This window comes from Sceloporus undulatus, chromosome 2 (assembly GCF_019175285.1).
Source record: "Sceloporus undulatus isolate JIND9_A2432 ecotype Alabama chromosome 2, SceUnd_v1.1, whole genome shotgun sequence".
NCBI classification, from domain to species: domain Eukaryota; kingdom Metazoa; phylum Chordata; class Lepidosauria; order Squamata; family Phrynosomatidae; genus Sceloporus; species Sceloporus undulatus.
This window is the reverse complement of record NC_056523.1, coordinates 331,923,862-331,945,989: the sequence shown is the minus strand read 5'-3', so window position 1 is coordinate 331,945,989 and position 22,128 is coordinate 331,923,862. Positions and strand designations below refer to the sequence as shown.

At 45.0% G+C, this 22,128-nt stretch overlaps 1 protein-coding gene across 3 annotated transcripts in view; it reads right to left on the bottom strand.

Moving 5' to 3' along the window:
- The window catches only part of LOC121922184 (phospholipid-transporting ATPase ID-like), a 136,162-nt gene that overhangs the window by 111,787 nt on the left and 2,247 nt on the right, over nt 1–22,128 (bottom strand). The window contains exons 1-2 of one of the 3 annotated variants that reach the window (XM_042451271.1): nt 17,628–17,932; nt 12,402–12,485 (exon numbers count right to left, since the gene is read on the bottom strand). In XM_042451271.1, coding sequence (XP_042307205.1) covers nt 12,402–12,444 — 43 coding nt within the window. In that variant the 5' untranslated portion in view covers nt 12,445–12,485; nt 17,628–17,932. Of the gene's footprint in view, nt 1–12,401; nt 12,486–17,627; nt 17,933–22,128 lie in introns of those variants that run through there. The other 2 variants (XM_042451272.1, XM_042451274.1) reach the window with 2 other exon arrangements.

The window sequence follows — 22,128 nt, the reverse complement described above, 5'->3', positions numbered from 1 at the left end:
TAGCATGATCCTAGGGATATATTTGTTAAATATGACTGATAAATTACCAAAGAAAGTGGAAAGTCAACATTGGGAAAAAAAACCATTATATATTCCCTGCAGGAAGGTTACTTCTGGCACAGAACTGGAAAACAAACATTTTACCCACAACAGACAACTGGCTTCTTAAGTTACAAAACATGATGGAAATGGACCACCTAACAAACTTAATACGTTGAAAATCCAAAGAAGAGACCAAGAAAGACTGGGAAACAATTACTAAATACTGCAAGAAAAGATGGAAATGGAGTAAAAATCATACTGATGGCATAAGGATAATAGGCTTAGAGAAATTAAAGAAGCTCTAAGAAGACTGCAGTTAATCGAGAAAATAGAAAACAGAAGTGAATGAAATTAGCAAGAAACAACCACACAATTCAAGTGTTACCAATGGAAGAAGAAAATATACTATACAAGAAAAAAGAAGAAGGAGGATTTAGCATTCGACTTCACAATACATGAGAAGCAGAACGTTTATTAATCTTTTCCTTGTTTTGTTGTAGGAACCATAGATATTAAGGAGAAACATATAATTGTACATAATGCTGCAATGTATATATATGGATACAGCAATAAAAATATAATTAAGAAAAAAAACCTCATGCTGCCACTTCTTTCTTTCCATGGGTCTCAAAGGTGCTACAAGATCTCTCTACATACCATTTGTGGCAAGGCTGCTCCTCCTGCGCATCTTCAAGGCAAGAGTGGGACTTCACCACAAGAGCTTCCCATCGCGTTCTCATTCAAGGGTGGGTGGCTCTACAGCAAAACCTCTCATGAATCTCCTGACCCCAGAAAACAGGAGGAAGCTTTGAACCCCACGGCTGGGAACTGTCAGTCCCACCTCTTTCAGCAAATCTGGCTGGACCAGAAAGTACAACAGCATCCAAAATCCACAAGGCAGTGATACCTTTATGGTGACAACCAAAATGCACATTATACATAGAATCATCATAGAATCCTAGAGTTGGATGTTGCACATACTGTGCATTTTGGTTGGCCCAATAAGGGTATCCTTGTTTTGTGGATTTGGGATTTCATTCTACTTCCTGGCCTTCATGTACAGACAGGCATTGAAAACAGAACGTTTTTAAAGAACATCCTGTATTTTTTTGTGTCCTATATCTTCGTTAACCAATTATAAATAAAGAACTTCTACATAAACTATCGTATTCGGTGTGTGGTCTCAGTCCTTTGTTGGTCTTGTCTTATTATGCAGAGGAATAATTAATCCTCACTTGGGTAAGATTTTAACTGAACTTTGTTTTTAGACTGTAAGCTGTTTGGTGTCCCAAATTTTATTGGGGTGGAGTGAGGTACAAATAAATATAATAAAATGATATAATAATATTTTGCTATACAGCCAACACAGTAACCTCACATATGTTTTCTGGACCTGACAGTGAAAACCACCAGATCTGCCTTTGTTGTAGTTGTGTGCCTTCAAATCATCTCCGATTTCAGGCGATCCTAAGGCAAACCTATCGTGAGGTTTTCTGGCAGGTTCCTTCAGAGGGAGTTTGCCACTGCCATTCCTTGGAGAAAGAGGTCCTTCTTGTCCCTGGTCAGAGAAAGCTGGCACTGCCTTCAGGTATGGCCAGGCACTGTATTTTATTCGCCCCAATCTTGCAATATGGCCTTCCTTTCTTGGGACAAAAGGAGAGAAACCCATTTCCCTATCTGGTGTTCTCAGATGCATCCACCCACTCCCTCACTCTCTCTCTTATGCTCAAATATTTGGGCAGCTGAGTCGGAGGGACTTTCCCGTCTTCTCTGCCTGGATTGCTTTCAGAAAGGCTTTTTCTTTTCTCTTTGCCTTTCCTCACAGCCAAAGGGAGTCCAGGCACAGCCACTGCTGGGAATCTGGGATGGGAGCAGAGAAGCAAATGCTGCCCTTCCTGGCCAATCCTTGGGACAAGAAGACACTTTGCTGATGCCTGAGACAAAGGACAAAATCATAGAATCATAGAATCGTAGAGTTGGAAGAGACCACAAGGGCCATCCAGTCCAACCCCATTCTGCCATGAGGAAAAATCACAATCAAAGCATCCCTGACAGATGGCCATCCAGCCTCTGTTTAAAGACCTCCAAGAGGGAGCCTCCACAACTCTCTAAGGAAGGAGTGTGCTCCACGTGTCAAACAGCCCTTACTGTCAGGAGTTCCTCCTAATGTTGAGGTGGACTCTCTTTTCCTGTAGTTTACATCCGTTGCTCGGTCCTGTTCCTGCGCAGCAGAGAAAACAAGCTTGCTCCATTCTGATATGACATTCATTCAAAACGTAATACATTCACCTCTTAACTGTCTCTTAACCAGCACTCCCCCATCTTAACCAGAGCACAACTAAGGCTGTGTCAGTGCCACAATCCTGACCTGAAACCAGACTGAAATGGGTCCATATCTTCTCTATTCCTCCAAGAAACACCTGATGTTGCTCAAGCACTTTGCCCGAAAGGAGGTATTTGCAATAGGGCAGTAGTTCCCATTATTGCTGGGTCCGGGAGGTCTTCTTCAGGAGAGGGCAAGCCATGGCCTTCTTCAAGGCAGCAAACATATTAGAATCTAGAATCATAGCGTTGGAAGAGACCACTAGGGCCATCCAGTCCACCCCCTGCATGCAGGAAATCCAAATCAAAGCATCCCTGACAGATGGCCATCCACGCCTCCGTTTGAAGCCTCCAAGGAAGGAGACTCTATCACCCTCCGAGGAAGGAGTGCCTTCCATTGTCGAACAGCCCTTACTCTCAGGAAGTCCTCCTATGTTCAGGTGGAATCTCTTTTCCTGGAGCTTGCATCCATGTTTCCGGGTCCTGTTTTCTGGAGCAGAAGAACAACAAGCTTGCTCCTCTTCAACATGACACCTCCTTCAAAATATTTAAACAGGGCTATCATATCGCCTCTTAACCTTCTTTCTCCAGGGCTAAAACTCCCCAGCTCCTGAGTCCTTCCTCATAGGGCATGGTTTCCAGACGCTTTCACCATTTTGTCGCCCTCCTTTGGACACGCCCAGTTTCTCAAGTCCTTTTTGAATTGTGGTGCCCAGAATTGGACCCAATATTCCAGGTGGGGTCTGACCAGAGCAGAATACAGTGGCACTATTACTCTCTGATCTAGACACTATACTTTTATTGATGCAGCCTAAAACTGCATTGGCCTTTTAGCGCCGCATCACATGTTTACTCCTGTTCAACTTGTGGTCTACTTGGACTCCTAGTCACCTTTCACACGTAGTTTCATTCAGCCAGGTGTCACCCATCTATATATGTGCATTTTATTTTCGCCCTAAGTGCAATACCTTACATTTCTCCGTGTTGAATTTCATTTGTTAGCTTTGGCCCAGCTTTCTTCGTCTATTCAGGTCATTTGGATCTGATCCTGTCCTCTGGGGTATTAGCTATTCCCCCTAATTTGGTGTGTCATCTGCAAATTTGATAAGTATGCTCCCAATTCTGTCATCCAGGTCATTGATAAAGATGTTGAACTAGCACGGGCCCAGGACAGAGCCCTGTGGGACCCCACTGGTCACTTCTTCCAGGATGAAAAGGAGCCATGTTGAGCACACCCTTTGGGTTCGGCCGGTCCCAACCAATTACAGATCCATGTAACAGTTCCTTTGTCTAGTCCACATTTACAAGCTTTTTGCGCAAGAATGTCCTGGGAAACCTTGTCAAAGGCCTTACTGAAATCAGATTACTAATCCACAGCATTCCCTTCATCTACCAAGCTGGTCATTTTATCAAAAAAGGGAGATCAGTCTGTCTGGCATGACTTCTTTCTCTGAAACCCATGTTGACTTCTTGTGATTATGGACACGCCTTCTACGTTCACAGACTCTGTTATATTAATGTTGGGATCCTCTTTTTCTCCCCTTTTGAAGATGGGGACAACGTTTGCCCTCCTCCAGTCTGCTGGGATCTCTCCTGTTCTCCAGGATTTTCTCAAAGATCATTGCCAATGGCTCCGATATTACATTTGCCAGTTCTTTTAATACTCTTGGAATGTAGTTGATCTGGCCCTGGCGAATTATATTTGTTAGATTAATCAGATATTCCTGTACAGCCCTTACTATTCTGTGCTGAATTTCCCCTATTCTGTCCTCTGCGCCATTATCCTCAGGTTGAGCATCCTTTTCTGTTCTGAGAACACTGAGGCAAGTACTTCCAGCCTGGCTGTTGCAACACTAACATAGGAACGCATTTCCAGTGGAAAAAACTGCCTTCACTTCCATACTGAGATCTCTTTGGACCTAAAACTGCACTTGGCCCACCAAAATGGATGTTTGAGGTGCACTGGGCACAGTGTGCCTTTTAAGGAACAATTGCCTGCTTCACCCCATGTGATCCATGCCATTCTGAGACTGCTCCCTTGTGCCTTCGATGTGTGTTTGCTCCTGTTTGGATTATTGCATGAATTATTTTTTCACTGAAAACTGTTTGGCCTTTGCAAATGCAGTGTTACCTTAACTTATATCCCTGTAATAAGAATCTAAAATGCGGGTCGACCACTGAACCCAGTGCTCTACTGTCGACTAAAAATGTATGCTCCCGCTTTGGAAAGCTTTTTCTTGACATCTATGTTCAATGGCCTGAAAAATCTCCAAACAGTATTTTTATAGAGGTCAACCTTATGAAATTCACAAATCCCCATAAGTTGCATGTGTCAGCTGCTATATACCTTATAAAAACCTGTTTAAATATCCAAAAATGCATTTTCCTAAAGCTGTGTTTGTTCCTTCAACATATGTCACATGGTGTCAGTCAACTTATGACACCATGTGACATATGTTGAAGGCACACCACCCTTTAGGAAAATGCATTTTTGGATATTTAAACAGGTTTTATCAAAGTAAATATCTAGTTCTATATACTTGCCCCTTTTTCTTGCCCCCACTTTTCTTTGTAGGAGCCAGTATAGTGTAGCGGTTTGACCAGGGAGACCATGGCGATATAAACCCCAAGGGTGACCTTGGGCAAGTCCCACTCTCTCAGCCTCAGAGGATGGCAAAGACAAACCTCCTCTGAACAAATCTTGCCAAGAAATCCCCATGATGGATTCACCTTAGGGTCGGAAATGACTTGAAGGCAAACAACAACAAGAAGTCACCTTTTTTAAAAGTCCAATAATTTTTTCAAAGCATTCTCTGCAGCACCTGAGGCAGTGATCTAGCCCTTGAGGAGATCTTTTTGGCGGTTCATTCCTTAAAATGTCTTGACTCAGACAGGATGGGAGGAAGCCTGCATAATGTGATAGGATACAGCCATCTTTATATATATGGAATACAGGGAAAGAAATTCACCTAAGCATTAGGAAATATTTTACTGTAACAGCTATGGATTGCCTCAAAGGACTCTCCTTCTTTGGAGATCTTTAAACAGGATGCTTTATTTGTGTATTGCAGGATGCCCTTGGAGGTGCCCTCCAACGCTAGGATCCACAGATTAGGATGAATTTCCTGAAAGTAAGAAGAACTCTTTGGCCCAGGAATAGGTTCGCTCAAACGGTGATGGGCTTTCCTTCTTTGGAGGTCTTTAAACAGGAGCTGGATGGAAATCTCCTGGGAGTGCTTTAGTTATTGTCTCTTCATGCCAGAATGGGAACAAACTAGATGGTCTTTGGAGATCCCTTCCATCTGGGTCAAACCCAGCCAAGAGGGGATTCCTCCTAGTCTCCTTGCAGGGCAGTCCCTGCCCCCCATAGGACCCCCCAGACCCCTGTTCACACAGGGTTTATGCAAAGGCCAGGGCAAAAATGCTGGGCCAAGGCCAAGTGGGAATTTCCACTGGCCAGGAAAATATAGCTTCCGCAGGGATTGTCCCAGGCTTTCCAGGAAAAGAAGCTGGTCACTGTATGAGCGGCAGAGTTTTTGCTTTGTTTGCCTTCCTGCCAGGCCAGAGCAAAGAGTCAGGAAATGGCCAAGGAGGGCCCTGTGCTCCATCGCACTCGGGGCCAAGCGGAAGTCGACAAGCGCCTTTCTAGTTCTCCAATTCTAAATTTGGGAACAACAACAACAACAAAAAGAACAGTGGCATAGTGATAAAACCAGGGCCATGGAGAGGGAGGAGGGGGAGGAGGAGGAGGAGGAGGAGGAAGTGATGCTCCAACCAACTCAGCACAGTACCCAGCTTTTGGCTGGTCCTCCCCCAAACTGTGCATCCCCTAAACATGGTTGTCAAGGGGTTGCCTGAATAAAAACTGGAAAGGCCTCCTGTCCTTTTAATGGCTGTGCAGAAGAGGAGGAGAGCCAGTGTAGTGTCATGGTTTCAGTATTAGACGAGGACACTGGGAGACCTGGGTTCGAATCTCCACTCAGCCAAGGAAACCCAGTGGGTGACCTTGCGCAAGTCACACTCTCTCAGCCTCAGAGAAAGCAAAAGTAAATATCTCCCCAAGAAAATCACACAATAGGGTTGCCTTTGGGTGAACATAAGTCAGAACACTATTGTTGTTGTGTGCCTTCATGTCATTTCCAACTTAGGTGATCCTATAAGGAGTTTATCACATGAAGGAGATCAGGAGTTTATCCCGTGAATATCTCAGAAAAATCACGTAATTACGTGAAATTATTTCACACGACTTCGCACAAAACCTGCCATTAAAGTAGTCACAACAAAGCATTAATACACATCTTTTTACTTTCGGGATTTCAGCAACAAGGCATTTCCAATATCACTTTATTTGTGCAACTGTATGTGACAGTCATTCGCACAATTACTCACCATTTTCGCTTCATTTGTGGGATGCTTTAAATGTGCCTTAACCTGTCTTTAATGCCGAAATTAGCCCCAGTGTGATAAACACATATGGCAAACCTATCATGGGGTTTTCTTGGCAGGATTTGTTCAGAAGGAGTTTGCTTTTGCTTTCCCCTGAGGCTGAGAGAGTGTGACTTGCCCAAGGTCATCCAGTGGGTTTCATAGCTGAGCTGGGGATTCAACCATGATCCATTTTCCAGGTGCACAAGAAGAAGAAGTAGTGGAAAATGCAGCCACTGTTGCTGCAGTGTTGCTTGTCCTGCAACCAAGCCACAAGTTCTACAAACCCTCTGCAAACACTTTTTTCTGCACAACCTTGAAAGGCAGAGGAGCCCTCTCCAGTTTTCACTCTGGCAGCCCTAGTTTCTTCCTTGGCTCCTCTGCCACAGAAATGCCTGGCACCAGGTGCGGCCTCAGCCCCAAGGTTTTGCTGGCAGATGTCCAAGGGGTATTTCAAACAGAGGCTGGATGGCCATCTGTCAGGGGTCCTTTGGTTCCTGCATGGCCAAAGGGAGCAGCACTGGATGGCCTTTGAGGGCCTCTTCCAGTTCTAGGATTCTATGATGCTATGATCCAGTCTACAGCTAAGAAAGGTCACTATTTTTTTTATCCGCGAACCTGTTTGCCAACCTTCACACCTGTTTGCAGTGATGAGGTCCAACCAGGGAATCTGCCAGGTAGAGGGATCCCCACCAAGGGCACCAGGAGAGACCCTCCAGCCACCCTTTTCTTTCCAGAAATTGGCATTTTTAAAAAACCCACACCCAAAAGGGTAAAAGAAAGCGACCTACTTGAGCTCAGGTATGCTCGGGCTTTGCCATTTCGCCTTTCCCCCCCTGACAAGGCCAGCTGCCAGACCCTCAGAGGCTGTCATGCCAAGCCCCCCACTCACATCCCCAGGGCACTCTTGCCAGAGCTTCTCTGGGCACAACTACTCATGACAAGAGGAGGGTAGCTCAGCCCTGGCAGCCCTTTCTGGGTGGCAAGAAGAGGCAGAAGGAAGGAGATGGATGCGGTAACCCCACTCAGGAGGCTGCAGAATGAGTGAGCACCAGCAGAAGGGGTTATGGAATGCCAGGGGCAGAGGAAGGGAAGAGAATGTCCGTTGATGGCAGTTGGAGGGGCAGAAGAGAACAGGCTGGTCCAGGAAGGAAGGAAGGAAGGAAAAAGACAAGCAAGCAGGCAGCGATGGAAGGAAGAAAGGAATGAAAGCAAACAGGCAGAGAAGGGAGGAAGGAGGAAGGGAGGAGAAGGGAAAGAAGGAGAAGAGGATTAGAGACACTCATGGGGGGAAGGGAGGAAGGGATTTATTGCCAACACCGGTGCCACCTAATCAAAGAAGTGATCTGAGGCTGACTTCATTTGTTTTTCTTTTTTATTTTCCCACTGCTCATTTCTGCTGTTAATTATTTATGTCTAACTCTTTGAACCCATAATAGAAATAAATATTGTTAATGTTTCCATCAGATTACCAGTCTGCCTGGCTCACTTCATCAGAAACTGGGTGCCAGCACTATTACATTCCACATGGGTTGCTACAGAGGGTGCCTAATAAACCCTCCACACATGCACACACCAGCAGGATGCGTCTCCAAGATGGTGATGGTGATGATGATGATGGTGGTGGTGGTGATAGTGATGATTAAAAGTGGCAATGGTGGACGACTGATACTCTGCAAACAATTCCAAACAGTGCAAAGTATCTGAATGAAATTACTATATATAGGAACTCAGTAGCACAGTTACAAAAACTGACACTACTTGGAACCTACCCAGGGGTAGCCGTGTTGGCCATATAGCAAAGTACAGTACTTACAGTACTGTATAACCCAAAATCCACAAAACAGGGATACCTTTATGGGACCAACCAAAATGCACAAAATACATGTTGCAAGCTTTTGAAGCTCCACTGGCATATTCTTCATCAGGCAAAGGGGTTAAAAACGATATAGGAGAAAGGAGGGGGGATGAACAATGTCAGTCTTAGCCTTGCATTTGGTCCAGATATTGTGGTGGTTATCCTCAGTTCAGATGGTATGTAAGGATATTAATGCAAGTGGGATCTTCCTCCAGAAGTGCATTTTGGTTAATTAATATGCATTTTGGTTGGCTTAATAAAAGTATCACTGTTTTGTGGATTTGGGATAATATTGTACTACTTGGAACAGATCACTATCCTCCTCATCTCACCTTTCTCCCAGTATAGGGACTCAAGGCGGCTGTTTTGCCTACATTTTGCAGTTCTTGGTGCCACCTCCTTTGTGGTGGGGACATCTGGTCACCCTGCGTGTGTGAAAGTGAGGGAGGGAATAAAACTGCACAGGGATGCACATCACAGACTGCTTATGAGAAAGGTGCACTCCTATCTCCAACTCTGAAACCTTCTGCTAAATTTAGGAAGGCGAAATGATGTGGGCTGTTGCAGGGGCAGTAGGATATTAAGACACTCCAATGGGTGTCAGAGCAAGACGTTCCTCTCACCTCCAACCTTGATTCACTTTTGGAACTGACAAGGTTACACCACTTCCTCTTACATTGCCCAAGAATCCAAGATCCCCTGCACGGAAGCAGAAATGAGCAAGCCAGACACCAGCCCACATCCTCCTCCATTGTCACACAGGAAGACCAGCCACAAAGGAACAAGGATGCCTGGGTGACAAGACAGCAGAAGCAGGGAGACCATGAGACCATCAGACAAAGGCCACCTGCTGGAAAGGAGCCATGCCACCCAAAAGGGTTGGCTTCCACCATGCATGAACCTTAGAGACATCAGTTGCAAGAATGGGCAGCTTATGTCAATGCACCTACTTTGCCACAGATGTAACCATTTGGCTGGTGCAGGTGGAACAAAATGAAGGCATGGTCCCCCAATAAGGATTCTGTGCCCCCAGTGGAAATTCTCCTACAATCCCCAAATTTCTACCATTGCAGAGAGGGACGAAAATATCACACACACTGATTATACTTTAACTGCCCTGGTTGCATCCCCAAGAATCTTCACAGAACTACAATTCCCAAGGCAATGAAAGGGGAATCATTACACTAGAATCATGCAGTGCAAAAGGGTCCTTGAGACATGGAGAACTGTTCTCACCAAAAACATTTCTATTTTCTCTGTTTACATTCCTTTGTACTGCCCCTTTTCTCAGGATGCCTCAATACTCAGCTGGAGTTTTAAAGTGATTGCAATGCTAAAAATGTTGGGATTGAAAGATAATTTTGTTGGGGGCGAGGACTATGTTCTGATTTGGGGAGCCAATGACTTCCCTTTGCCCCCCCCCCATATCTAAATGGATAGGAATGGGTCACAAGGGCTGCATTCATACTGCAGAAATAATCTGATTTGACACTACTTTAACTACTATGGATCAGTCTTCTTGTGGAATTCTGGGAATTGCAACAAACAGTAATTCCCAGAATTCCATAGCATTGAGCCATGGCAGTTAAAGAGTTCTCAAACTGGATTATTTCTGCATTGTGGATGTAGCCTTTGACTCAGACAACCACAAAGTGTTCTACTTAGGAAATGAAAAGACCCCAAGAAACAGGGTAGCCTTCATCCTAAGGAGGGATGTGGCAAAAGCGTATGATGCAAAATCAGACTGAATCATCTCATTGGGAAACCTATAAATATGCCCATAGTCCAAATATATACACCAGCCATAGAGGCAGAGGAGGAAGAAATTAAGAGATTCTGTTAAGGAGTCCAGGAAGAAACTGACAACATAACAATGCAGGATGTCAAGCTGATCATATTCATAGGTGACTGGAATGCCAAAATCGAAAGCAAAGAGGAATAAAAAAAAAAAAACAGTAGGCAGATTCAGATTAAGCAAAAAAAATGAAGCAGGTGAGCATCTGAAAGATTTCTGTGAGGAGGCCAACAACCTGTTCATTGCAAACACCTTTTTCATACCACCAGAAATAAGGCTATACACATGGACATTGCCAGGGAGACAACACAAAAGCCAAATAGATTACATAATTGGGAGTAAAAGATGAAGAAGCTCTGGTAGCCAAGACTAGGCCAGGCATTGACACAGATCTGTGGCACAGATCACGAATTACTCATATCAAAAATAAGAATAAAACTCAAGAAAACAAAACCAGTTGTGACACCAAAATACGAACTGAAAAATATCTCAACAGAATGTACTAACAATACAAGAAACAGATTTGCTGGAGAAAGCATAATCAACGGAGAACCAGAAACAGGGACTAATAAAGGAAGAATGCAGACAGACACTTTCAGTAGACAAAAAGAAAGAGAAGAAACCATGGATGAAAGACAAAATGTTTCAAGCAGTTAAGGAAAGTAGGTTTTGTTTTAATTCCAAGACATATGGGAACAGCATGCCCCCTCCTCTCATCTTCCCTTTTTAAGAAATTCTTTTTAGAGTTGCAGTACAACCGTGAAACAGCACTTTTGCACTATAACTCTGAGTCTAAAAACCAGCATTAAAAATTCAGAAATTAGAAAGCGGAGACAAGGAGAGAGGGAGCACCCTTCAGACCGAAAATCCAGACTTGCCTTCCCAAGGGGCAGATTTGGGTTGGATATTATGCACTGACCGTAAAAGCAGCCTCACAGTGGAAGTGATGGCCTAGAGCAGCGGTTCTCAACCTGTGGGTCGCAGCCCCTTTAGGGGTTGAATGACCCTTTCACGGGGGTCTTCTAAGACCATAGGAAAACATTAGCAAAATTACAGTTATGAAGTAGCAACTAAAATAATTTTATGGTTGGGAGTCACCACAACATGAGGAACTGTATTAAAGGATCACGGCATTCGGAAGGTTGAGAACCTCTGGCTGGGGTTTTCCTCTCTGAAGGAGAGACTCAACAGCCATCTGCCCCAATTGCAGCCACAATGTTGTGAGCTTGATCCCACAGGGCTCCAGGTTGACTCAGCCTTCCATCCTTTTGTAGGTTGGTAAAATGAGTCCCCAGTTTGTTGTGGGCAATTGGCTTACAGTTTGTAAATGCCTTAGGATGTTTAGTTCACCGTGAAGCAGTATAGACATGAGCTATGCCAGGATTCAAAGCAATGGTACCAATGACCCAGAGCTGGGAAAAGAAAGTAAGCTAAGAGGAACACACACACACACACACACACACACACACACACAGAGAGAGAGAGAGAGAGAGAGAGAGAGAGAGAATGCATTACTTTAAAAGTTACCTTTCCTTGCTTACTATTTGTTTACTTCTTGCAGGAAGGTGCCACTCTGGGGTCTTCCATTGGTTGGGGTGGTGGGGAAACAAGGGACAATCTAGGCCACAACTCTGTTTGGATGCCAAACCTTCAGCCTCCCCCTCCCAAAATGATGGGCTTTTGAAGATACATCATCCCCACTTCTTGGTCCAGGCCTCCTTCTTGGCTGGAGGGGCTCTAGGGCACATCCTCCAAGCCGGTCACTGTAACCAGACAAGACAAGCAGGCAGATGCTGCACAGCCAGGATCTCTCCCAGGAGGGAAGTGGATCCATGCCACAATGAAGGCATTGGCAGCCTCAGCTGCCCTGGCAGGTGGGTCAGTCTGTGGCACAGTCCAAGGACGGATGCAGGAGAGACCGGCCAGTGGGTGCCACAGGGGAGTACCATGCTCACTCACCTTTCAACCGCTTCTTGCGAGGTTTCAGTTCAAAGCGGGGCATTGTGGGTGTTCCTATAGCTCTGGGCACCTATGGTGATGCTCCTGGGGACCAGAGAAAAAGTGAATGAGATCAATAAAGGGTCTGTTTATTCAGCTGGGTGTGCAGAGTCTGCAAACAAGGTCCCTTCAGCCCATTTCCCCAGAAGGCAGCGGACACGGTTCAGGTGGCAGCTACGATTACAGGATGATGGACACACCAGCTGCTGCCTTGCTCCCTTCCATCCCTCACCTGTGCAAGTGCTCTGGCTGCCTTCCAGAGCCCCCCTGGAGGCTGCCTGGAGACCCTGCCCAGGACAGGGAAGGGAGGAAGGAGTTTATCATACAAAGGAGATCGGGAGTTTACCCTGTGAATATCGTGTAAATACACGAAACAATTTCACACGACGTCGCACACAATACACCATTAAAGTGGCCACAAAGACATTAATGCACATCTTTTTACTTTTGAGATTTCAGCGACAATGCATTTCCGATATCACTTTATTTGTGCAACTGCGTGTGATAATCATTCGCACAATTACTTGCCATTTTCACTTTATTTGTGGGATGCTTTAAATGTGCTTTAATCTCTCTTTAATGCTGAAATTATCCTTAGTGTATTAAACTTCTAAGAGGATGGACCAAGCGACATCCACTCTCCCCCTTCCCTCCCTCCTACCCACAAAAGGGCAGGGGGCAAAGCAGCCCCAGGAGGGCTGTCCGGAGACAAATGGGTGGCATACCCCTGTTCCCTGGGGTCCAGCAAGGGGTGAGAAGGAGTCAGGCCTCAAGCCACAGTCACTGACCAGTTTCTCTGCCAGTGTTTTGCAAAGCAAAAGGCAGAAGAAAACCAAAAACCAGAAAATAAATCCATCTCAGAGTGCAGCTTCCATCCTTTAAGCACCTATTCCCCAAGTTAAGCTGCCTTTGAAATGAACATAAAATACATACCCTGCAAATGTCAGGTTTGGCAAGGACAAAAAATTGGGGGGCCAAAAAAGTCCCAGTTAATCCTTTGCTGTTCCACTTTCTCAGCAGCTTTTAAAATGTCCCCAGTTTCTCTTTCCTCCTCTTTCTTTGCCCCCTTTGTCCCTGGCCCACTTTCAACAGGTAATAATAATAATAATAATAATAATAACAACAATAACATTTATTTATATCCCGCCTCTCTACAAAAAGCAATCTGGGCGGCATACAAGATTAAAATATACAGTCCGAACCCTCAACCCACCCACCCTTAAAATACAATTAAACAATGTAGAATTTAAAACATAAAACATACTTAAAAAGAATACAATAACTGTGGTGAAGCTGGAGGTCAGCAGTTAGATTTTCCTTCCGATGGCCAGAGAACTATTCAGGTGCAAGCTGACTTCAGAATATGAAAATACAGCCAGCCCTCCTTATATAAGGGGCATCATTTTCTAATGGGCCGGGCATTCATGGATTTTGGTATCCATGGAGGGTCCCAGCAGATACCAAGGGCCCTCACTGTATTTTGCAATCAATTAATACATGGAAGGCAGAGGATGGGAAGAATGGTGCCCTTCCCAGGAGATCCAGGCAAAAGCAAACTGCTGCAGCCTCTCCTAGCTTTTTCCTCAAACTGTTGTCATCATGAATTCATTCTGATATTGCTTGGCCATACAGGTCCTGGTTTTCATGTCTGTAATGTGAGTCCACCACCTCATCTTCTGGTCTGTCTGTGATTGTCATCCAGCCATTTAAGAGGAGACACATGGACACACACCCCACCTTTTTTGGCTGTAGCACCCCTTGTACCAGCATTGCCCTCGTTTTGGTGCCACTTTCAACCCTACCTGTTCATGCCAAGGGTATTTTGTTCATTTGAGCATTTAGGGCTTTTCCAGTTCTTTGGACTGCAGGTTCTGTTTTGTTTGCATTGTTTGTTTTGAATTGCCCTAAAGTAAATTGCTTCAGGTTGTTTGAAGTGCTTCAGAATTGCTTTTATGTGCTTGTTTGGGTTGTCTTAAAGCACAGGTGGAGAATGGGTATTGATTTTAAGATCTCTGGACCACAGTTTAAAAACACAAACCCTTTCAAAAAAAAGTTTGTGCAAAAAGTGCCCCCCTTCCTGCTGTAAAAAAGGATCTCATGCTGAAATTACCCTTTTATGTGGTGGTATAGGGGGCATTTTGAGTGTGTGTGAGGTGTGCAGTGTGAAATGGCCAGGGGGTGCATCCTTCCAAGGTCCCACAGGGCAAATGCACCCCCCTCCCTAATGCCTAGTATTTCCCCACCTCTGTTTTAAAGGCATTCCTTGGATAGAGAGCAGAGACTGGCCAAACCCAAAGGGTGCTCAGCAATGGCTCCTTTTCATCCTGGAGAGAAGTGGCCAGTGGGGTCCCACAGGACTCTGTCCTGGGGCCAGTGTTATTCAACATCTTTATCAATGAGCTGGAGGACAGAATTGGGGGCATACTTATCAAATTTACAGATGACACCAAATTAGGAGGAATAGCTAATACTCCAGAGGACAGGATCAACATTCAACATTCAAAATGACCTGAATAGACTAGAAAAGCTGGGCCAAAATGAAATTCAACACGGAGAAATGTAAGGTACTGCACTTAGGGCAGAAAAATGAAATGCACAGATATAGGATGGGTGACACCTGGCTGAATGAAACTACATGTGAAAGGGATCTGGGAGCCCAAGTAGACCACAAACTGAAAATGAGTCAGTGAGACGCAGCAGCTAAAAGGGCCAATGCAATTTTAGGCTGCATCAATAAAAGTATAGTGTCTAGATCAAGGGAAGTAATAGTGCCATTACATTCTGCCTTGGTTAGGCCCCACCTGGAATATTGTGTCCAGTTCTGGGCACCACAATTCAAAAAGGACATTGAGAAACTGGAGCCATGTGTCCAAAGGAGGGCAACTAAAATGGTGAAAGGTCTGGAAACCATGGAGCCCTATGAGGAACGACTCAGGGAGCTGGGGATGTTAACCTGGAGAAGAGAAGCTTAAGAGGTGATATGATAGCCCTGTTTAAATACTTGAAGGGATGTCATATTGAGGAGGGAGCAAGATTGTTTTCTGCTGCTCCAGAGACTAGGACCCGGAGCAATGGATGCAAGCTACAGGAAAAGACATTCCACCTTAACATTAGGAAGAACTTCCTGACTGTAAGGGCAGTCCGAAAGTGGAACACACTCCTTCCTCAGAGTGTAGTGGAGTCTCCTTCTTTGGAGGTCTTTAAGCAGAGGCTGGATGGCCATCTGTCGGGGATGCTTTAATTTGGATTTCCTGCATGGCACAGGGTTGGACAGGATGGCCCTTGTAGTCTCTTCCAACTCTACGATTCTATGATTCTAGAAATCCAGAAAGGAAAAGAACGGAAGGGGTGTGCTAAGTGAGAGGCTCTTTTCTGTGCAGCCATCCACATCTCATACCAAAAACGTGAGCAGGAATGACTGATTGTGGGGCTCTCTTTGGCACAGCGCTGGAACAAAATCAGTGTTAAAAAATGGCAACATTAGCAGTAATGCAAAGAATATAAACTCACATATTAATCTGCTGCAACTCCTCTGGACATGATCATCCTTTATGAATTGTAGTGACCGGAACTGGGCACAGTATTCTGGTGAGGTCTGACCAAAGCAGACCAGAGTGGGATTATTACTTCCTTCAGTCTAGACACTATACTCTTACTGATGCAGCCTAGTATCATATTTGCTTTTTCAGCTGCTGCATCACAATGCTGACACATGTTCAGCCTGTGGTCCACTAATATAAATCCCTTTAGTGTTCTCAAGCTCTCCCTTTCTTCTATTGCCCAAGTCCACCTGCTGCCCTTCCTGCATCCCCCCTCCCCATCTAAATAAATAGAGAACGTAGGTCCCTCCGGACAGAGACCTGTTATGACCCTCCACTTGCAGTGATGGGAGACTTCAGATCAATAGAAATTCTCTAACCGCAGAGACTTGTTGGAGGAATGGAAAGAAGAGGTCATCCAAGACCAACCATGTGGTAAAGGGTCAAAACAAGTGGAAGCAAACAGCAGGAAGCAGATCAAGCCCAAGCTCATCACAGATCTTTTCAGTCCCCTTCCCCAGCAATGCTGTTCTGGACTGGGATTTGGCAGGAGGTGACCCTGTGCTGGACGTTGTCTCCCATTTGACCTGCAAAAGCTGCATGGAGTTTGGCCTTCCAGGGGGGACCAAGCAACAGAGGAAGGCAAGATGGAGGCAAAAGCAACCAAGACCTCTGGGCAATTATCCCATTTCACACATGGGAAAGGGCTGTGTTACTGGAGAAGAGAACAATGCTGGTGGCTCTATCTGGGGAAGGAATCACCTGCGGCTGTAACAGGAGAGTCGGGCAATTGGAGGCCACCTGGCTTGCCTTGGGGTGAAGGGAGTGTTCCTTTTCAATAGGCAGGATCGTTTTTTGCACACACACAAAAAAAACAAAAACAAAACACACCCCACAATCATGAAAAACGAAAACTCCACAAATGGCCCTGTGGAGCATGGCCAATGAAGGCCCCAGATGGTAACCAGCTGCAATCTCCCCACATGATGTGAGGGACGCTGGGACATTTCAGAGTCCCTTCCAGAAACCTTTGAGGAAAGGAGCTGTTCTGCTTCCCTTCTCTGAGGTTACACAGCAGTGCCCCAGAGGACCAGCCGACAGAAGTGAAGAAAGAACTATACATCTAAATAAAACAATATATTGGGAAAAATAAGAACCTATATAGATAACAGAATACAATATATACAGTATGTAGAGAGATTCCTTGCCTAAGAAAACCCTCTACGGGCAACACACACACACAAATTAAGTGGAGGCTTTCCCTCGCCGCTTGGCCTCCGCTCCCTGCCGTGATCGCTAGGGAAAATGTAGGACATTTTTGTGTCCTACATTTGAAAATTGTGTCCTACATTTTCCCGGTTTGGAGGCCCGGCAGTATAGCAACCCTAGATACAGACACACCGGAAGACAAAGACACAGACACACAAACCACTTTGCCATGGAGGCTGAAAAGAGAAGCCAGAGAAAGAGGCAGAAGGAGCTGGCTCTGAAGTATACAATCAGAAGTGATCCCCCAAATCCATCTAATCCAACCCTCTGCTGGTAGGGCAGGACTCTCCCACCAGAGCAGCCCATACAAACAGGCATCCAAGATCTAGTTAAAAGCATTCCCCTCCCCCCAAAAAGGAGGAAAAAATCCACCCCTTACAAGGGATCCTGTGGAAGGGTCCTACCACTCTCAGGAGGTTCTTCCTAAGGCTGAGCTGGGGTCTTCTTCCTTGCAGCTGGGATTCAGTATACAGCAGAGGTACAGCAGCAGATCCTGGATCCTGTTCCACCATGTATACATCTCCCCCCACACCCCAAATGGGCCTTCCTTCACATTTTACTCCATCCAGGCCTTCTTACAAAGAGGTCAGCCGGCCCAGGGACCCAGACAGGACACTTGCATGGTGTGAATCTACACTCACACACAGCAGTTGTGTGCGGCGCCACCCTTTCTGCCGAGCGAAGGCCAGCATTGTGCAACTGCTTCCTGTCTCCCCATGCGTTTGTTTTATTTTCCTCTTGTGCAATGGCGAATGTGTGATCCAGTGTGACATAGTGGTTTGAGTGCTGGACTGTCACTCTGGAGACCAGGGTTTGAATCTTGGCTCAGCCATGAAACCCACTGGGTGGCCTTGGGCATGTCACACTCTCTCAGCCTCAGGGGAAGGCCATGCCAAACCTCCTTTGGACAAATCATGCCAAGAAAACCCAGTGGTTGCAGTTTCCACCATAAGTCGGAAACAACTTTGAAGGCACAGAAACACGAACAAAGGTGGGGGATGTGACAAGTGGATAGAAGGATTTTGTGATATGAAGAAGTGGAAACAAAGAAGGACACAAAGAAGGGATTTAGAGGTAAAATATTTAGTTCAAGTCAAGCTGAGAAATCTTGTAAAGGGTAATCTATCAGTACTGTATTGGTAATATCAAAAAAGCAAACCTTGATTTTGCCACTTTCTGTAGGGGACATCGTTTCACTACCCATTGTTGATAATGGGACTTGAGCATCCATGGATTTTGGTAGCCTTGGGGGTCCTGGAACCCAAATCCAGTGGCTATAAAAGGCTCACTGTAATTTGAATCCATTGATTTCCTCATTGAGTCATAGAGATGGAAGAGAATGAGAAATCATCTATTCCAACCCGCTTCACTCATTCAGGGAACCTCAGCCAAAGTCCTCCTGAGAGATGGACATCCAGCCTCTCCTTAAGGATCTCCAAGAAGGAGAATCGATCTAACAAAACAGCAAACTTTATTGTTGTTGTCTGAAGATGCCAGCCACAGTTGCTGGCAAAACATCAGGAATAAACTCTTCCACAACATGGCCACAAAGCCCGAAAAACCCACAGAAAACTATTTATTATTGCTGGGTGCCCTCAAGTTGCTTCCAGTTTATGGCAACTCTAAGGTGACCCTATGGCATGTTTCTTCAGAGGGGTTTGCCATTGCCATTCTCTGAGGCTGAGAGAGTGTGACTTGTCACCTGGGGGCTTACATGGCCAAGTCAAGATTTGAACCCTGGTCTCATCAATGTGTCATGCTTTAGACTCTGAAATCTCTGGGCCCAGAATGGTGTTGGCAACCTCATTCAAAATTAGCAGCAAGCAACAAACTCCGCAGCAGGTGCAGGGTTCACCTGCAGTCTGCCCAGCTCAAGTCTGATGTGCTGCCATTTTGTTCAAATAGAAAACATCATTTTAAATTGCACCGCTGTACATATAAATTAGCATTGTCCTTGTTTGCCATCCAGTTGACTTTGACTGCAGTGTCCCTGCGAGTGGGAGACCTCTAAGACCCTCCTGGTCAACACCAGCCCTGCTCAGGTCTTGCAAAGTGAAGGCAGCAGTGCTGCCTTCCTTGCTGGACTCTCTGTTTTTCCTTTTCTCCTCTGCCTTCCATTTCCACAAGCTTTATTCTCTTTCTCAGCGAGTCACACCAGCTCATTATATTTCCAAAGTACAACAGCCTCGGCTGAATCGTTTAGGTTTGATTTCTTCTCAGATATATTGATCTTTTGGCAGTCTATGATCTCTGCAGAATTCTCCTCCAGTGCCACATTTCAAAGAAGTTAAAAATGAGTTGATTGTCTTCCTATCTGCTTTCTTCACTGTCTAGTTTCCACAACCATACATAGAAACTGGAAATACTACAGCTGACCTGGATGAGCCTGACTTTGGTGTTTAATGACATGAGCGGTAACTGCAGCATCTTCATGCAATGTATGCAAACCTGTTGACCATGGCTGGGTAGTCCAGCAACTGGTTTCCTCCAGCCTTCTTTGCCTTCAGCAGTGGCACAAGAGAGACTTTGGCTCCATCAGAACTTCCAGCCCCATCCATTTATTTTGCCCTCCTGCTGGGCTCTGACGCAGGCTTGTTCTCCTGCCTGAATCTGCCTTTGAGGCCCTTCTCCCACAAAATCTCAGAAGGGAAGAAGGATCATTAGAGCTAATCAAGCCCTCGACGCAAGAAAGTCATTAAGCTGAGGAGACGGGAGCAGTCTGGCTTGTTAAAGCCGCACAGAGATTAAGGAGCTTTTTGGAATCGGCACGTTGTGTGCAGACCCCCGCTGGCAACGCACAGCAAACACCTGCACAGAACTCCAGATCCCCCTCGCCTCGCCTCCGGTCTCGCTGTGTTCCTACATCTTCCCTTTTGCCAAATGGGAACATTTCTAAGGTTCCCACATCTCCTTCCTGCCCTCTCTGCTGTGCCCTCTCTGTTACCATGCAAAAAGTTACATTGGGATTTACTCCTCAAAGCTTTAGTGAAGTTTCTTTAGAGACGGTGGAACAAATCAAGAGCAAATGCACAACACTCTTGTATCCACAGCCCTGTATGCCCTTGGACCCAATGACTAACTGAAGTGGCAGGTTGAATTAGATGGCCCCTAGGATACCTCCCAATGTTGTTAGTATATCCTGCATCCCCACAATGAATTTGAGGCGCTCCATATTTTTCATATCTAGAGCCAGGCATGTGTAAGAGGTCACAATAGCCTTTGCAACTCAGAGAAATTACCTTTGCAAAAGGAGCATAGGCCCAAAGACATGGGAAACCTAGGTAAAAGGCTTAATGAATGTGCTGATCACTCTTCTTCCCCCAGGCTCTCTGCATATCCTTTGCGCCCAGAGACAAAGGGGGTCTCATGGCACCAAGACAAGTAAGCCAGTATCTCCTACCTACTCCCTGTTGTGTTCCCAGACAACCTCCCTGTCCATCTACCTTGGGGACGTCCTAAATCCAATCACTGTTTTGTTACCTCAAAGTTAAAACCATCAGTCATTCTGGAATCCCATTGTTGGTTCTGGGTGAAGGCCATCAGTTCTACATTGCATTTTAAGACATCCCTGGAGCTGGAAATCAGATACAAATATCAGTTCCCACTTCCAGCTTGTGTGTCCACAGAGGGTCTCCTTACTCACTGTGTTGCCCTCAGACTTTGTCTGAGCCATGTTCCACTTTCCATGGATCCTTCGGCACAACTGGTAAATATTACCTCCACAACCTTTTGTTATTCAAGCTTCATACCATTTCGATCAACTCTGTATGGTGTGTCTGTTTGAATTACCATTGTGTGTATGTGAGTCATTATTTTGCCTATTTAAAAATAAAACCTTCTTTATTTGTTAAACCTGGAGTCCTCACACAATGAGTACCAGTATACACAGGTGAAAATTATCCTCAGGTTATCCACCTTCTCACAAGCATCCTTTGAGCTAAGCAACTCACCAAACATTTAAAAGACACTGATACTGTGGTGGAAATTCCTTGTTGAAATATAAAAACTATAGAAAGATGGAGTCACCTTTGTTAGCCAGAGAAATAGTTTTTAAATAAAGGCTTGGAGTTACTAGAGCAAACGAATAGTGAGTGCATCTTGACCTGAATGGAAGCTGGCACCAGTAAGAAAGACATAACATAAACTACTGAGATATGGATACATAGCAGACATTTAGAAGCAAGGTTAAGAGGGAAAGCCACTGAATTCCTACAGGAGGGGTAAGGAGTGAGGATGCAGTTTTAATGTATGCATGTATTTCTGTTCTGATTGTAAGAATTCTATATGTTTAAATTGTAATTAGCCAATCAGGTGTATTGAAGAAGCCTCTTTGTCTTGAATAATATAAAAAGAGCCATTTTGTCTTGTTCGGGGTTCTCAGCTTTTTGGAACTTGAATTCCACTGAGTTCAATGTTTTCCTTTGTCGACAACTGGAAATAAACTTATGGATTTTCAATTACTAGGTCCTCTTGCTAATCCTATTGATCTGCCAATCCTAGAAATCTAAGTTTCCTGAAATTTCTGTTACAATACGGTTGGTGGGGACACAGTCTCTCAGCCTCAGAAGAAAGCAATGGTAGCAAAGACCCTCTGAAGAATCCTTGCCAAGAAAACCATGTGATAGGTTCATCTTAAAGATCCCATATGTTGAAAGCAACATGAAGATAATACATCATCATCATCATCATCAACAACAACAACATTTTCCCAGAGCTGGTACTCAAGGCAAAATAGTATTTTGGGCATCATGGAGTTAGAAGATGGGCAAGGTGCAGTATATGTTCACCTTAATGTGGAGAGAAGAACTTATCTTACATAGAATCATAGAATTCTAGATTTGGAAGAAACCCCAGAGGGTCATCCAGTCTAACCCCCTTCT